Source organism: Capra hircus, chromosome 22, assembly GCF_001704415.2.
Source record: "Capra hircus breed San Clemente chromosome 22, ASM170441v1, whole genome shotgun sequence".
Taxonomy (NCBI): Eukaryota; Metazoa; Chordata; class Mammalia; order Artiodactyla; family Bovidae; genus Capra; species Capra hircus.
Genome location: NC_030829.1, coordinates 11,109,399 through 11,124,720, shown reverse-complemented (window position 1 = coordinate 11,124,720; position 15,322 = coordinate 11,109,399). Strand labels below are relative to the sequence as shown.

Here is a 15,322-nt window from a genome sequence, read left to right as displayed (position 1 = left end):
TATAAACTTGAACGCACCTGAGGCTAGCAAGCTGGCATCAGAGAACCAACTTTCAGTCTGGGGCAGCTGGCAAGCCTAAACCACAGCACTTGATTCACTTGCAGGTTTCTGGAAACTTTTATGTTTTGACCACTGTAAATATGCTTAATGTCATAGCTGGAAATGCTCAGGTCTCCAAAAGGCCTGAGAACATGACCAAAATAGAGTACAGCTGTCCCAGGGCTGTGGACAGGGGGCTTCTAGGGCTGAGGGGACAGTTCAGCATCAGCAACACCCAACGGGAATCTCAGCTCCAGCCCCCCTGGCTGAAGGTCAATTACAAGGGCAAGATGCTTTCCATAATCAACATCACACACAGGTCTCACAGAGGGAAGGAATGTATGTAAAACAAAAAGTGGGGAAAGAAGAACATCTGGAACAAGGAAATGCCATTTTCACCTGCTTCTAATTACATCTAACAGTGGGGGAGGGGGCAGGGAGACAGGGCTGTGGGAGCTGGAGGAAACGTTCTTAGCGGAACCACATCTTAAATCGCTCTCAGAACAGAGCCTTCAGAAAGCAGACCAGCTCAGGGGAGTCTGAAGACTCAGACTTACGGAGATGACATCAATGAACAGAAAATAAATTGCATTTGGCAAGCTGGTTGTTGCAAGTCTGTGCTGTGATAAACAAAGATGTCAAACTTGCCCCTGGCTGCTAGGTTTCAGGAATTCCTTGCTCTGTTAGAATTTGCAGAGGGATGAGCTAGACTGGTGCTAATTCCTTAATCGTTAAGAATGGGTCACATTTGTTGAGAACTTACTGTGTGCCAGACATTGTGGTGAGAGGTTTTATATCTATTACTCCTGAGAAACCTCATGATCGTTCTTTAAAGGGCGGGGGAGGGGGGTGGGGGGGGACATAGCTCCTTTGCCGCAGGCTAAGGAGGGCCCTCGATGAGTGCTAATTCTCTTGATGAGTAGCTGTGCATCTGGTTAGGGACCAGGCCACAACAGGAAGAGTTCCAGAATCAACAGACCACTAAGTTAGAACATGATGTGCTTCTGAGGTCACTGGAGCCAAGGGTCTCTCCGAAGACGACAGGCCAGCTGTTCACCACCCATGGCTATGTTTCCTACCAATCTGCCAGGAGTGGTGCTCCACTGTGTGTGGGCCAGACAACGGGACAGCTCGGGCCTCAGGAGCACAGGATGAAAGGAGCCTCGGGCTTGCAAACAGTGGGCCTTACGCCAGACCTGGCTCTTTCACTGATAAGCTTCAGCATCTCAGGCTGTCATCTGGGGGCCTCAGTTTCCTCATCAGAGAGTCGAAGCACTAATATTTTGCTCACAGGGCAACGTGAGTGTGTCAGGTGATAATCACATCAAATGCCAGCACATCACCAGAACTGAGCATAAATGAACAAAAATGAAGTCATTAAGCAAAATGGGGCACAGAAAGGCATGCCGAGCCGAGCCCCCAGGGTGTGGGTGGAGACCAGTGACACCTGGGTTCACCGCTGCTGGCTCTTCGCTCACATCTCTCAGGTCCCTCAATCCGTTCCCTACATCCAATCCCAGCTTTACACGCATTCACCTCTAGTGGGTGGCACTGTCAGAGGCTGCATTCCCTCAGGGCATGGGGAGCCGGGGAGGATCTTGGTGCTCAGTATCTCCTGGGCAGCCTCTGGCCAGTGGCTGACACACAACAGGAGGGAGAAAGCCTAGCTCCCTTGCTTCAGAGTAGGAGAACTCTGAAGTATTGAGTTCCAGAGGCCCCTGGAATCCCACTCTTGTTTCCCTCGTTCTCTTTCCCTATCCTATCTCCTCACTTCTTTCCCCATCTCACTGGGAACACTTCCTTTAAAAAAATTCTTGTACCCACATCCTCATCTGAGGGTCTGCTTCTTGAGACTCTATCCTAAGACACCATCTGACTCTACCTGCAGGCTGACCTTCCCCCCGTCCACTTAGAAAATGCCTTCAGTATGTGTTCAGGGGTCATTCCTTCCATGCAGCTTGTCCTAACCTCTTCAATTCAGGCTTTCCCAACACAAAACCACACAGTGTATGTATAAGTGTGTGTGCTCAAGCATGTGTGTCTGCACACACATGTGTGTACAGTGTTAACCCCTGTTTGTGCTGTGGAAGTCTTGAGGCTAATTTTTTTTTTTCTCATTCATGTTTATTGGAGGTCCAGTTCATGTCTAAAGAATTTGAAGGATGGGACAGCAGCCTTGCCCTAAATACAGCCTTCCATAGCAGTGGTTTCCTAGCTCCATAGAGCCCAGGGGTTTGGTGAGGGCATGTAGAGGCCCCTCAGAGAAAACAGAGATACAAACGGGGTGAGTTACAGGCACCCTACCTCTGACTCAATCAAAGCACATTTCAATTTAGAAATGGGTTCTGTTGCTTGAAGAAATGATAATGATAAGCATGACGACAGCTGGAAACCACTGTTTTAGAGTAAACTGATCATGACTCTTGAGGTTTTGAGGGAGGGAGAAGCTATTCTTCACTTGGTTCCTCCCATCCTTGACCATCTCTTTATGCAGTGGGCGCGTGTGTTTAGTCTCTCAGTCATGTCCGACTCTTTGCAACCCCTTGGACTGTAGCCCATCAGGCTCCTCTGTCCATGGGATTTTTTGGGCAAGAATACTGCAGTGGGTTGCAATTTTCCTCCTCTAGTGGATCTTCCTGACCTAGGGATTGAACCCATGTCTCCCACATCTCCTGCATTGCAGGTAGATTCTTTACCAGCTTCCCCATCAGAGAAACCTTAGGCAACGGGACCCACTATTAACTGACTGCCCACGTGGATGTACCAGGCGAGGGGCTTTGTATCAAGATGTCTTTTGATCCCTCCCAACCCCTTAGGTCCAGTACTCTTGCCTGGAAAATCCCATGGACGGAGGTGCCTGGTAGGCTGAAGTCCATGGAGTTGCTAAGAGTCAGACACGACTGAGCGACTTCACTTTCACTTTTCACTTTCATGCATTGGAGAAGGAAATGGTAACCCACTCCAGTGTTCTTGCCTGGAGAATCCCAGGATGGGGGAGCCTGGTGGGCTGCTGTCTATGGGGTTGTACAGAGTTGGACACGACTGAAGCGACTTAGCAGCAGCAGCCACCCCTTAGGACAGATACTCTACACGTGACTGGCACAGACTGCTAGACCTCTACTGATATAAATCTACCTGTCCACTTCTATCTCCTTGGCCACCATCATTTCTAACAAGTGATGATCACAACTTTCCTATAGCCCCCTACAATCTACTGTCCACACAGTAGCCTATGATGGTACAGAGAGGGAGGTGGGAGGGGGGTTCAGGACGGGGAACACGTGTATACCCATGGCGGATTCTTGTTGATGTATGGAAAAACCAATACAATATTGTAAAGTAATTAGCCTCCAATTAAAATAAATAAATTTATTAAAAAATACATTGGATCAGGCCATTCCTTGCTCAAAACAAATGCCTGCAACAGTTTCCCTTTGTAACTGCCCCCTGGTGTTATATGGTGTGACCCCGCCTACGTCTCCCGTCACGGATGTCTTCACCACTCACCAGGTACTGCGTACTGCTGTTGCAGCCTTGAACACGCCAAGCTATTTGGGTCTTCACATAGCTCTCCCTTCTCTCTGGTACACTCTTCCCTGTGCTTGGCAAGCTAATTCCTCCTCCCTCTCTAGACTTCAGCTTCTTTGGAGAAATATTCTTTAGATTTCCCTCAATCTAGAAGAGGTTACTCCCTTGGAACTCACCTCAGTTTGAAAAAAAACAACAACAACAACAACAACAACGCTGTTTGCTTCTCTTTTTACTGTCTGTAACCCCCTCGTTAGCTCTGGGAGGGCCTGGACCATGGCTATTTGGTTCCCCATTGCATCCTCAGTGCCTCATACATTGCCTGGCCCATAGCAAGCCCCCAACAGAGTATTCATTAAATGAAACTTCAAACAGTGACAAACAGCAAACTACACTGGGGTTTTCCTAAATTCCTTTTGATTAGAGCTTAATTCTCACATGGGGGTGGTGGGTGAAGGGAGAAGACTGCCTACCATCTTTGGATGATGACAGAGAATGGAGGTGTCTCTTTCCTTCCTCCTACCTCTTGATGTAACAAGAAGGAGAACTCTCTTGCTGGGTATAATGTAATTTTAACTGCAATTTGGCATGTAAATAGTAAGGTACAAGTCACAGTCTATTTGGTGACAGAAAACTGTCAGCTTGGTTCAAGATGCAGTAAACAACAAAGGAACTACAGGCGGGACCTTCTGGAGTCTCTCATCTACCACCTCAGATGACACCCTCTGGTTGAGATATGCTGGTGTGCATCTTGGCTTGGTGGGGATAGCGGCAGGAAGCAGAATGGAGGGGAAATCTCCAGGGAGGAGAAACTAGCTTTCCCATGTTATAGATGAGAAAAGAGAGGCTCACAGAGCTCACCTGATACCTGCAGTCACACCACTGGGCTGTGAGGGAGATGGGATTTGAGGGCAGGCTCTTCTAATTCCAAAGGGGGGAATACAGTGTTCCCTGTTCACAAAGAATAGGCCAAACTAGAAGGACTGACTTCCCAGAAGGGTCAAGACTGGGAAGTGAACTTGACCAGCTTCAGAGAAAATGAAGCTGGAACTTGCTGGCCTGATCAGTTCGTACATGAGAGGCAGGTTTATTCAGAAATTAAAGCAAGGCTGCAGCCAGAAGGCTCCATTCTAGAGTGTGGTTGAGAGTGAGCAGGGAAAGCCTCCACTGAGGTGAGGAGAGCCAGGTCCAGTCAGGAGGCACTGGCTGGGCCCCAAGGGAACCTGGCAATTATAACAGACTTTAAAACCAGTCAGTGTCCGTTCCAGGGTGGACACTTGCACTTGTCAAGGACCTTTTATCCAAGACTGCCCAGTGCCCTCTTGTATGACTGAGTGGCTGCAGAGCAGAGAAAAGAGCATGTGGATGGGACTCAAAAGTTCCGGACCCTATCCTTGGCTCAGCGACCTGAGATCCAGGGCAAGTCGCCTCTTTTTCCTAAGCATCAGAGGCTCTTTGTTCACTTGAGGAAAAAGGTCTGTGGTTCTAACTCAGGGAGGGCACAGTGGAATCTCTGGGGACTTGTAAAAATTATGACCTGTCTCCCCACCTGTAGGGTAAGGGATGGTGATGTCAGAGGACTGTGGAAGGGAGGTGACCAGCTCTTTGGACATATGGTTTCCATGGCAGTAGGAGAAGGGCCCAGAAATTTGCCCTATCAAATCAGAAGTAGCTCATTCAAGCACGTTCATTCTTAAAACAAAGCCCAAAGCACAAACACTCCTCAACCACCTATGGACAAAAATCTGCAAATTCTCTTATCAATGGAACTGACAAAATGGTCTAAATGACTGAACAGAGACTAGCTCAGAAGAGAGCCCTCAATGAGCCAGGGATTAGATGGCCCCATGCTGCCTGTAGTGTTAAAGAAGCACATGGGAGGGGATGCTCGTCACTTTTTAGCATCCTTCCAGTGCTGGGAAATCCTCCTATGGGTGAGTCTCAGGGTGAGGGGGAGGCTGTACTACAATAGCCCAAAATGCCAGCCACCTGCTTTTCCTGGGGTGCCTGGTTCCCCAGACAGGGGCCTAACCTCAGCTAGCAAGAGGCTCCCCGGTGACTCTAGAGCACGAGGCTGAGAGAAGCCAGGGAAGTAGTGCCCAGGGTACTACGCCAGACTCTCCCTGGGGCCTGCCCCAACCTGTGGTCCTGGCCCTGTAGGTTTCTCACATCCCCAGTCAGGCTCTCCAACCTTGCTGGCAATTCTGAGAGCTACCCAATACCATTCTAATCCATTCTGCTTCTGCTAAAAGGAGACAGAGTCAGTCTCTCCTCCTGGCACCTAGAATCTCAACCTGGTGCCCACTCCACATGGCAATGACTTATTTATCCATTTGTAGATTTCCATGTTTATCACACATGTTGCTATTTCAAAGTATCGACAAAACAGATTTGCTCTGTAACTCACACAAGCCTCTCATATGGCCAGAGAAGAATGTCTGGGGTGGCAGCTCTCGGTAGCAGAGCTGGTGTGATGTAGATTCTTGGTTTGCCCCCAGGGAGTTTCTAGCCTAAGCTGTTGGCAGCTCTCCCAGAAAAGTAGAAAGCGTTGGGTTGGACATAATAGGAAATTCGGTGTATTATATTGGCACAGTCAGCACTGAACGTAGTCACTCAGACCTCGTCCAGAATTCTCAGGTTTGAGTCTGTACAAAGCCAGGCAAGCTGGTGTGGTTGGTCTTGGACACGTGGCTAACACTCTGCCCAGGAAGGGCACCTCAAATGTATTGTTAATAAAAAAGGAAAATGCCTCAAACATCCAGTAACGTATTTCTAGCTATTCACCCATATGCTCCGTAAAGCACTCCCCATACCATGGCATGAAAATAAGACACAATGAGTCCCAAGAAAATTATCTGTAAATTGCTTTGGGTAGTATACTCATTTTCACTATATTGATTCTTCTGATCCATGAACATGGTATATTTCTCCATCTATTAGTGTCCTCTTTGATTTCTTTCACCAGTGTTTTATAGTTTTCTATATATAGGTCTTTAGTTTCTTTAGGTAGATATATTCCTAAGTATTTTATTCTTTTCGTTGCAATGGTGAATGGAATTGTTTCCTTAATTTCTTTTTCTACTTTCTCATTATTCGTGTATAGGAATGCAAGGGATTTCTGTGTGTTGATTTTATATCCTGCAACTTTACTATATTCATTGATTAGCTCTAGTAATTTTCTGGTGGAGTCTTTAGGGTTTTCCATGTAGAGGATCATGTCATCTGCAAACAGTGAGAGTTTTACTTCTTCTTTTCCAATCTGGATTCCTTTTATTTCTTTTTCTGCTCTGATTGCTGTGGCCAAAACTTCCAGAACTATGTTGAATAGTAGCGGTGAAAGTGGACACCCTTGTCTTGTTCCTGACTTTAGGGGAAATGCTTTCAATTTTTCACCACTGAGGATAATGTTTGCTGTGGGTTTGTCATATATAGCTTTTATTATGTTGAGGTATGTTCCTTCTATTCCTGCTTTCTGGAGAGTTTTTATCATAAATGGATGTTGAATTTTGTCAAAGGCCTTCTCTGCATCTATTGAGATAATCATATGGTTTTTATTTTTCAATTTGTTAATGTGGTGAATTACATTGATTGATTTGTGGATATTGAAGAATCCTTGCATCCCTGGGATAAAGCCCACTTGGTCATGGTGTATGATCTTTTTAATGTGTTGTTGGATTCTGATTGCTAGAATTTTGTTGAGGATTTTTGCATCTATGACCCAGCAATCCCACTGCTGGGCATACACACCAAGGAAACCAGAATTGAAAGAGACACATGTACCCCAGTGTTCATTGCAGCACTGTTTATAATAGTCAGGACATGGAAACAACCTAGATGTCCATCAGCAGATGAATGGATAAGAAAGCTGCGGTACATATACACAATGGAGTATTACTCAGCCATTAAAAAGAATTCATTTGAATCAGTTCTGATGAGATGGATGAAACTGGAGCCGATTATACAGAGTGAAGTAAGCCAGAAAGAAAAACACCAATACAGTATACTAACACATATATATGGAATTTAGAAAGATGGCAATAACGACCCTGTATGCAAGACAGCAAAAAAGACACAGATGTGTAAAACGGACTTTTGGACTCAAAGGGAGAGGGAGAGGGTGGGATGATTTGGGAGAATGGCATTCTAACATGTATACTATCATGTAAGAACTGAATCGCCAGTCTATGTCTGATGCAGGATACAGCATGCTTGGGGCTGGTGCATGGGGATGACCCAGAGAGATGTTATGGGGAGGGAGGTGGGAGGGGGGTTCATGTTTGGGAGCGCATGTAAGAATTAAAGACTTTAAAATTTAAAAAAATAAGAAACTAAAAAAAAAAAAAAGAAAGAAAATTATCTGTATTCTTTGTCAGTTGAATTTATCACCATGCACACTTAATGTGATTAAAAACCGATTGCTTTCCTTTTCTCACCCACACCCTGCTCACTACCAGCTGTAAATACACTTCCTGTTCATTCCAAGGCCATACAAATGTGGTGCCTGATCTCAAATCTTGTGAAATTTTGCCCAATTTAAATTTGGTGGCTAGCCTCTATGGAAATTTCCCTTCCAATGGATATTGACAAAGTGCCAGGCATTTAGAAGAATCACACAGGGAGGAACATGTTTGTTCTAAAAAGGCAATCCTTTCTACTCAGAAAGGATTTATTTTTTCCTGCCAGGAAAGTTGAGAACAGATTGTAGTACTTCATTTTGGCTCATGTATTGAAAGGCAAAGTCATAGAAAGGAGAAGGATGGGGGCACTGTGGAATTCTGAAGGATGTTCCTTTTTTCTTGGGAGTACTAGAAAAAAATCAGTTGAAAATGAGATCTCCTTCCAAAGAACTCCTGATAATGAAAATATCACCACAGTGCTCATAATGGAACAGTAGTTAATGGAAGCAGTATTTAGGGGATGACTCAGAATCCAACAATGGGATGTCAGGCAATGTCTTTCTGGATCCCACAGCTCTATGTTTTAATCAAAGGCAATGCACCCGTGATAGTTTTTTCATTTACCCAAGCGATTCCACCTGTAGGAAATCTGTTAATTACTTCCGTTAGCTCTTAATTGGGAACAGTGTGGTCTACCAGAACATTCTAAAGCTCTCCTGTTGGCCACGTTATCTTATCCTATAAAACTTTTTAACTGGAGCTATGACAATGAGCAGTGACTGTGCACTCTTTTTCACTCCCTAGGTGAAGGTCTGGATTGGCAGTTAAATGCCCAACTGGCAGGGAGGCAAAGACAAAAGCCAACTCCAGATATTTTGATCTCCAGAAACAGTGACTCTAGGAGTGAAGGACTTCAGGATCATTCCACTCCATCCCATTCATTTTCTGTTGTTTAAAATGACCAGGTGGACAATTTCTCGACGTGAGTCAGGGAATTTAAGTCTGCCTCTGACACTTCTTCCCTGAACTGGGCATGGAATACCCACGCTTTGGGGTAGCTCAAGATGGGAAGTGTCACAGCTGGGAATTCAGATAGGGGAGGGAAAGGGGTGGCCTTGGAAATACGGTCATTTTAAATAACAGAAAATGAATGGGATGGAGTGGAATGATCCTGAAGTCCTTCACTTCTAGAGTCACTGTTTCTGGAGATCAAAATATCTGGAGTTGGCTTTTGTCTTTTCCTCCCTGCCATTTGGTTCATGGAGGTCCCGGGGATTTATTTTCTATATGTACCCCTCCTAGCCAGCATTTTGTAAGAGTCTCTTTGCTGTGATCCCCATCCTAACATTTAGACATGCGGTGTCTCCTCTGTTACTAGAAAATAAATTAACATGTTTTTCTTTGCAAGCAAATAATCTTTGTCAATTTTTCACTTCTGTAAATTTGTCACAGCAGTATTGACTCTTTCAAGAGAGGGTAAAGTCTTCCTGGAGAGAAGTAAATTCCAGGAAAAGGAGATGCAAAAAGCTAGCCATCACTGCATAGCTTATTGGCAAAACCAGTTCAGAGGCTGCTGTTTTCCTTTCTATGTACCTAGGACCTGAGTCTGGGTGTCAAAGGATGCCCCTCCCCTCCTGCCCCTGAAAATAATAATGCAGCAAAATTCCAAGGCCACCCCTTTCCCTCCCCTATCTGAATTCCCAGCTGTGACACCTCCCATCTTGAGGCTGCTTGCCAACTACACTTCATAGAGGATATGGGGGCTAGGTAGAGAATGTTAGTCAACCAACTTGTGTTTAAACACTGTTTATCCATGGAGCAATGGGACTGGGAAGGCAGATGAGGTTTCAGGAAAAGGTCTGAGAAAGATAAAAAACAGTCTTGGTTCTAGAATGGAAATGCAATAAGCACTGTCAAGGGTACTTCCAGACAATTTCTCTTTTGGCTAGTCATGGCCAGGAGCTTTCACGTAACAGTATCCTGAAGAACAAGGCTATCACAATAAGAGCAGACCACAGTTCCCCTTGGGGGGCCTGGAAGCCAAGGCAGGCAAGGTCATGGGTCTACCACAAAGCTGACATCTTGGCTTAGAGGATGTTATTATCCTCAAATTCTAGCATTAAGTCTCCCAAGTCACCCAAATTCCTTCACCCTTGGAAGAGGGCTGTGTGTGATGGTGGGGGGCCGAAGGCGGGGGTTGTACTCACCGTCATCTCCTCTGGGTTCCCACTGGCTACCTCCACCACTCTCAGGGAAGGGTCCACTTTCACCCTGGCATGGGTCATGAACTGGATGACAGATGAACTGTCCTGAGGATGAAACAGTATAACTCGCTGTAAGACTTTTCAGTCACAGTGACAGGGCCCTGAGATCCTAGGTGGAACTGAAATTCTAAGATTCCATGTGGACCAGACAGAAATTTCTATCACTGAATGAAGCAGAGATTTCCAGTCTCTCTCCTGAAGATTCTTTCATATCATAGTGGATGCTGGAGCGCCCTGGAGTTTTGCTGAGTCAACACATGCAGGCTTGTGTGCTGTGGTTTCCAAGCAGCAGGAGCCAGATATTTGGATCTTGGTACTGACATATTCCCCAAAGAGTAGAGAATAAATAAAGCTGTTGAATTGTGTACGATAAATCTAGGTCTGGGCTTTCACAGAAGGCATCTGATTTACATTTCCCAAGCATCTTCCTGCCTTGACCACAACCCTCAAACTCTCCACATGAGTTCCTTTTAATTCTTTCTTTGCTCTTAAATGAAGCTTTTGCGGTGGGGGGTGGGGTGGGGGGGCGGGGAGGTCAAAGCCCTTTAAGCGGGAAAGAGGGTACCAGACAGAGAGATGAGAAGGAGAAAGCATCTGGCTTGTAATAAGTCAATGGTCTGACAAGAAAGGGGCTGGGGGTGGTAGGGGAAGGAGGTTCGTTCCAGGTAAAACTCGGGCAGAGCCCATCAGCCATTGTGGGTAGAAGCTTTAGTGTGGGCTCAGATTTAAAGCTACTGATCCAGATAATCAGAGAATGCCTCCAAGGTAGTGATGGGGAAGGAGTCTGAAAGAAGAGAGGGGCTGGCAAAACTACGACTCAGGGAAGGGCCAGAACATCGAGCCAGCAGTCCAGATGCGGCTGCACTGACTACTGAGGGAGAAGCAGGCTGGCTCCAGGAGCAGGAGGACAGCCAGCCAGAGCACTCTGCACCCCACCTGTGGAGGCAGCGAGGCTCTGCCAGAAAGGTGTCTTCTGTATTTACTCAGGTGGCCTGCCATGCAAGGAGGCACATATTGAGGCCAACTTTGGCCCATGTCTGGTTAAACCTGCCCCTGCAAAAGGAAAGAAGATAACTGTCTCTACAGAAAACAGTTTCAAGGGGCTCAGCTCATCACTTCCAAAGAAACCACAAAGACCTTCTAAGGGGGACACCTGGGGATGCTACCTGTGGAATTTACCTGGGAGTTACACACTAATTATTGTCCTTTTAAAAACAGCAATAAAACACATCTGAAATGCTTCTCAGAAGCTTGTCACTCAAAAAAAAAAAAAAAAAAAAACAAAACCAAAAACTGCTTCAGTGAGCTCATATTGAGCAGTAAGTAATTTTCTATGCAGCAATCTTTCACTAGTTCTGTAGATCTGTGGTTTTATGGGTCTGGACATACTGTCTCTTCAATCTTGGACCACCATTCTCATCACCTTGGACATTGCTAATGACGACAATAATAGTGACAACTGTCAAAGGTAAAGGCTGAGCAGATTAGAAGCACGGAACAGATCTCTGGCAGCTGCAGAAAATAAACACTTTGAAAGAAATCGGAATCCTCAGATAATTAAAAAAATAAGACCCTACATTTCAGATAAAAACTTGTTAAGGTCAAAGCAATTAAACTGCAAATTCCCTTGTCTGGGGTCAGACCTTCAGATCAAAGGGAAATAAACAGAAGCGGCAGCCCAGCTGAACCCCAAGGCTGATGCTGCTCCATGTCCTTAGGGAGGCGAGGAGCCCCTGGAGCCCCCAGGGAGGTGTGGCTGGCTTTGGGCCTGACAGAAGCTTAACTCCATACTTGAGATTTCTGCTGGTTTCTGTAGAATATCTGCAAGGAAAATGGTCCTCCAACGACCACGTACGACACCCCATGGTTTCCTGCTGTCTTGGGGTATAGACTGGGTTGGATGGCCCATGGGGACAGCAGTCAGCGGGACATACTCCATGGTAAAGGGTTGCCACTGATCACAAAGAGAGAGACGCAGACACCAGGCCAGAGCTGGGGACAAGAAAGGCTTGAGGCTTTGTGATTCAGTACAAATGACTGATGTGCAAGCAGCAGCCATCTGGGTTGAGGGTGAAGAAGAAATGAGAGTGGCTTCCCACCATCAGTGCCATATCAAGGCTCTGTCAACAGTGGCAAGTGTGGCACAGGCAATAAAACTGTCACCAGGGCCACTTGTCATGAAGAGGAATAGGATGGGTAAGTGTACAGAATCATAATCCCTCAACCTGAGCTGGGGACCCAGGCCAGGAAGGCACTTCCTGTGATGTAATATTCTGGAATCAAAGGGTGACCAGGGGTGGTTCATGTTGGGTCCTCTCCCAGCTCCATCCTGTTTAAAAGGAGAGAGAGCTACAACAGGGAAGCAGTGCCGTGTGTGTCCAACTTGCCCCTAATCAGTTTCCCTTCAAAGCACCCAGGGAAAGCAGAACTGTTCACAGCTCTCCACCAGCCAGAGACGGAAAGTGGGTAAAACATCCCATATCCCCTTTGCCTGTGACTTATCAGGCCAACATGTTGTTGCCATGCCTAATTAAAAAAATAACGCTAGAATGACTATTCTAAGGATATTCACTTATACACTGAGTGTTTTATATGGACTGACACATACAGTTTTTCCGAAGGAAAATAAAGAGAATCTCTGTGGCTAACATGCCTATTTTATCTCCACATGATCGTTTTAAAATTAATTTGTTGGATGCAGCCTTTCATACTAAGCAGCACTTATGTGAAAATAAATTACAGTGAATTTGTATGATTTTTTTAACCACTTTTATAAACTCATAAAAGCAAAGTGATCTGAGATTCAAAAGGGGGAGTCTGTGAAACAAGATGTCATTTAAACAAGGGGTTGGCAATCTATGTTTCATGGGTCAAATCCACCCCTTTGCTGGTTTTTGTAAATAAAATTTTATTGAAACACAGTCACGCCCATTCATTTGAGTATGGTCTATGGCTGTTTTCACAACACGATGGCGGAGCTGAGCAATGGCAAGACACTGTATAGCCCACAGGGCCTAAAAAACTTACTGCTGGCCCTTTACAGAAAACCTTTGCTCTAAAATGTGCAAGGTAAAGTCTGAGAGCAACTTTCCTGATGGTCCAGAAGCTAAGACTCCGAGTTCCCAATGCAGGGGACTTGGGTTCGATCCCTGATTGGGGAACTAGCTCTCACATGCCACAGCTAAGACCTGGCACAACCAAATAAATAAAAAATAAATATTAAAAAAAAGTCTAAGAAACAACTGCGCAAACAAAACATCTGGGGTTCTTGCTTAAAAAGAGATGCTGACTTGGTAAGGCCTGAGTGGAGTCTAGGATTCTGCAGGTCTAAGAAGCTCCCAGGTGATGCTGACACTGCTGGTCCTCAGACCACACTTTGAATAACACGGATCTGGTATGTTTCCCTGGCATTCTTCTGAAGCAGAATTACCCATGGTGCTGGCCAGGACAGTTTTAAAAGGGGCAGATAAGAGTTTTTTTTGAGGAAACCAATTCAGATGTTTTTAAATGAACTCTGAGAGTACAGTTCTTCAGGACTTACCTTCTTCAGTATTTCTGTGTTCAGCAGCATATAAATGTCTATAGTACGACTTTCTTCTTTAGCAAGTGCACTAAGGTTACAGTGCATTGTTAGGCAAGAAATTCCTGTTTTTTCACAGTCCTGAGAAGAATAACCAGAGAATGGTCAAACTGTATTAAGAACAAAGACAAGAGGACAACATTTACAGAATCGGCATTTATAGATACAGAACAGGTATTTATAGAACACAGCATTTATAGAACTGAGGCCTTTCTGCTGCTGCTACTGCTGCTAAGTCGCTTCAGTCGTGTCTGACTCTGTGTGACCTCAAAGACGGCAGCCCGCCAGGCTCCCCCGTCTCTGGGATTCTCCAGGCAAGAACACTGGAGTGGGTTGCCATTTCTTTCTCCAATGTGTGAAAGTGAAAAGTGAAAGTGAAGTCGCTCAGTCATGTCCAACTCCTAGCGACCCCATGGACTGCCAGGCTCCTCCATCCATGGGATTTTCCAGGCAAGAGTACTGGAGTGGGGAGCCATTGCCTTCTCTAGAGGCCTTTCTAGGCAGATGAAATCCATAGGAAGATGCAATCATTCCTTCTTGTCACCAGAGGGCAATCAAAGGACTTCCTGTCCAGTGGGCACCAGAACACGCCTTCAAGTCGAAGCTCACGGGTGTACCTTACCCCAAAACTGGATTTTGCAAGGAGAAAGCAGTGAATTTTGTTTTTTATTTTTTTAATTTATTTTTAATTGGAGGATAATGCTTTACGATGTTATGATGGCTTCTGCACAACAATGTGTATCAGCTATGTGTATACACATACACCCTCACTCTTGAGTGTCTCTCCCATCCTCCCCATCCCACCCCTTAGGCCATCAGAGAACACAGAGCTGAGCTTCTTGCACTATACAGCAGCTTCCCACTAGCTAGCTATTTTACACACGGTAGTATCGGAGAAGGCAATGGCAACCCACTCCAGAACTCTTGCCTGGAAAATCCCATGGATGGAGGAGCCTGGTATGCTGCAGTCCATGGGGTCACGAAGAGTCAGACATGACTGAGCGACTTCACTTTCACTTTTCACTTTCATGCACTGGAGAAGGAAATGGCAACCCACTCCAGAACTCTTGCCTGGAGAATCCCAGGGACGGGGGAGCCTGGTGGGCTGCCATCTATGGGGTCACACAGAGTCGGACACGACTGAAGCGACTTAGCAGCAGCAGTGTGTGTATACGTCAATGTGACTCTCTGTCCCACCATCTCCTTCCCCTGCTGTGTCCACAAGTCTGTTCTCTATGTCTGCATCTCTAATTCTGCCCTGCAGATAGGTTCATCAGTACCATAAGATTTGAAATATATGCATTAATATATGATATTTATTTTTCTCTTTCTGACTTAACTTCACTCTGTGTAACAGGCTCTAGGTTCCTCCTTCTCACAACTGACTCAAATTTGCTCCTTTTTATGGCTAATATTCCATTGCATCTATGTTCTACAACTTCTTTGTTTTGTTTTTAAAGAGACACATTTAATATTTTGGGAACATTCCTCTTATGAATTTTGAACACAAGGTG

At 45.5% G+C, this 15,322-nt stretch overlaps 1 protein-coding gene across 1 annotated transcript in view; it reads right to left on the bottom strand.

Annotated features, from left to right (window-relative positions):
* The window catches only part of ITGA9 (integrin subunit alpha 9), a 366,775-nt gene that overhangs the window by 22,811 nt on the left and 328,642 nt on the right, over positions 1 to 15,322 (bottom strand). Inside the window, exons 25-26 of the mRNA XM_018067208.1 lie at positions 13,770 to 13,889; positions 10,172 to 10,273 (exon numbers count right to left, since the gene is read on the bottom strand). Coding sequence (XP_017922697.1) covers positions 10,172 to 10,273; positions 13,770 to 13,889 — 222 coding nt within the window. The remainder of the gene's footprint in view (positions 1 to 10,171; positions 10,274 to 13,769; positions 13,890 to 15,322) is intronic.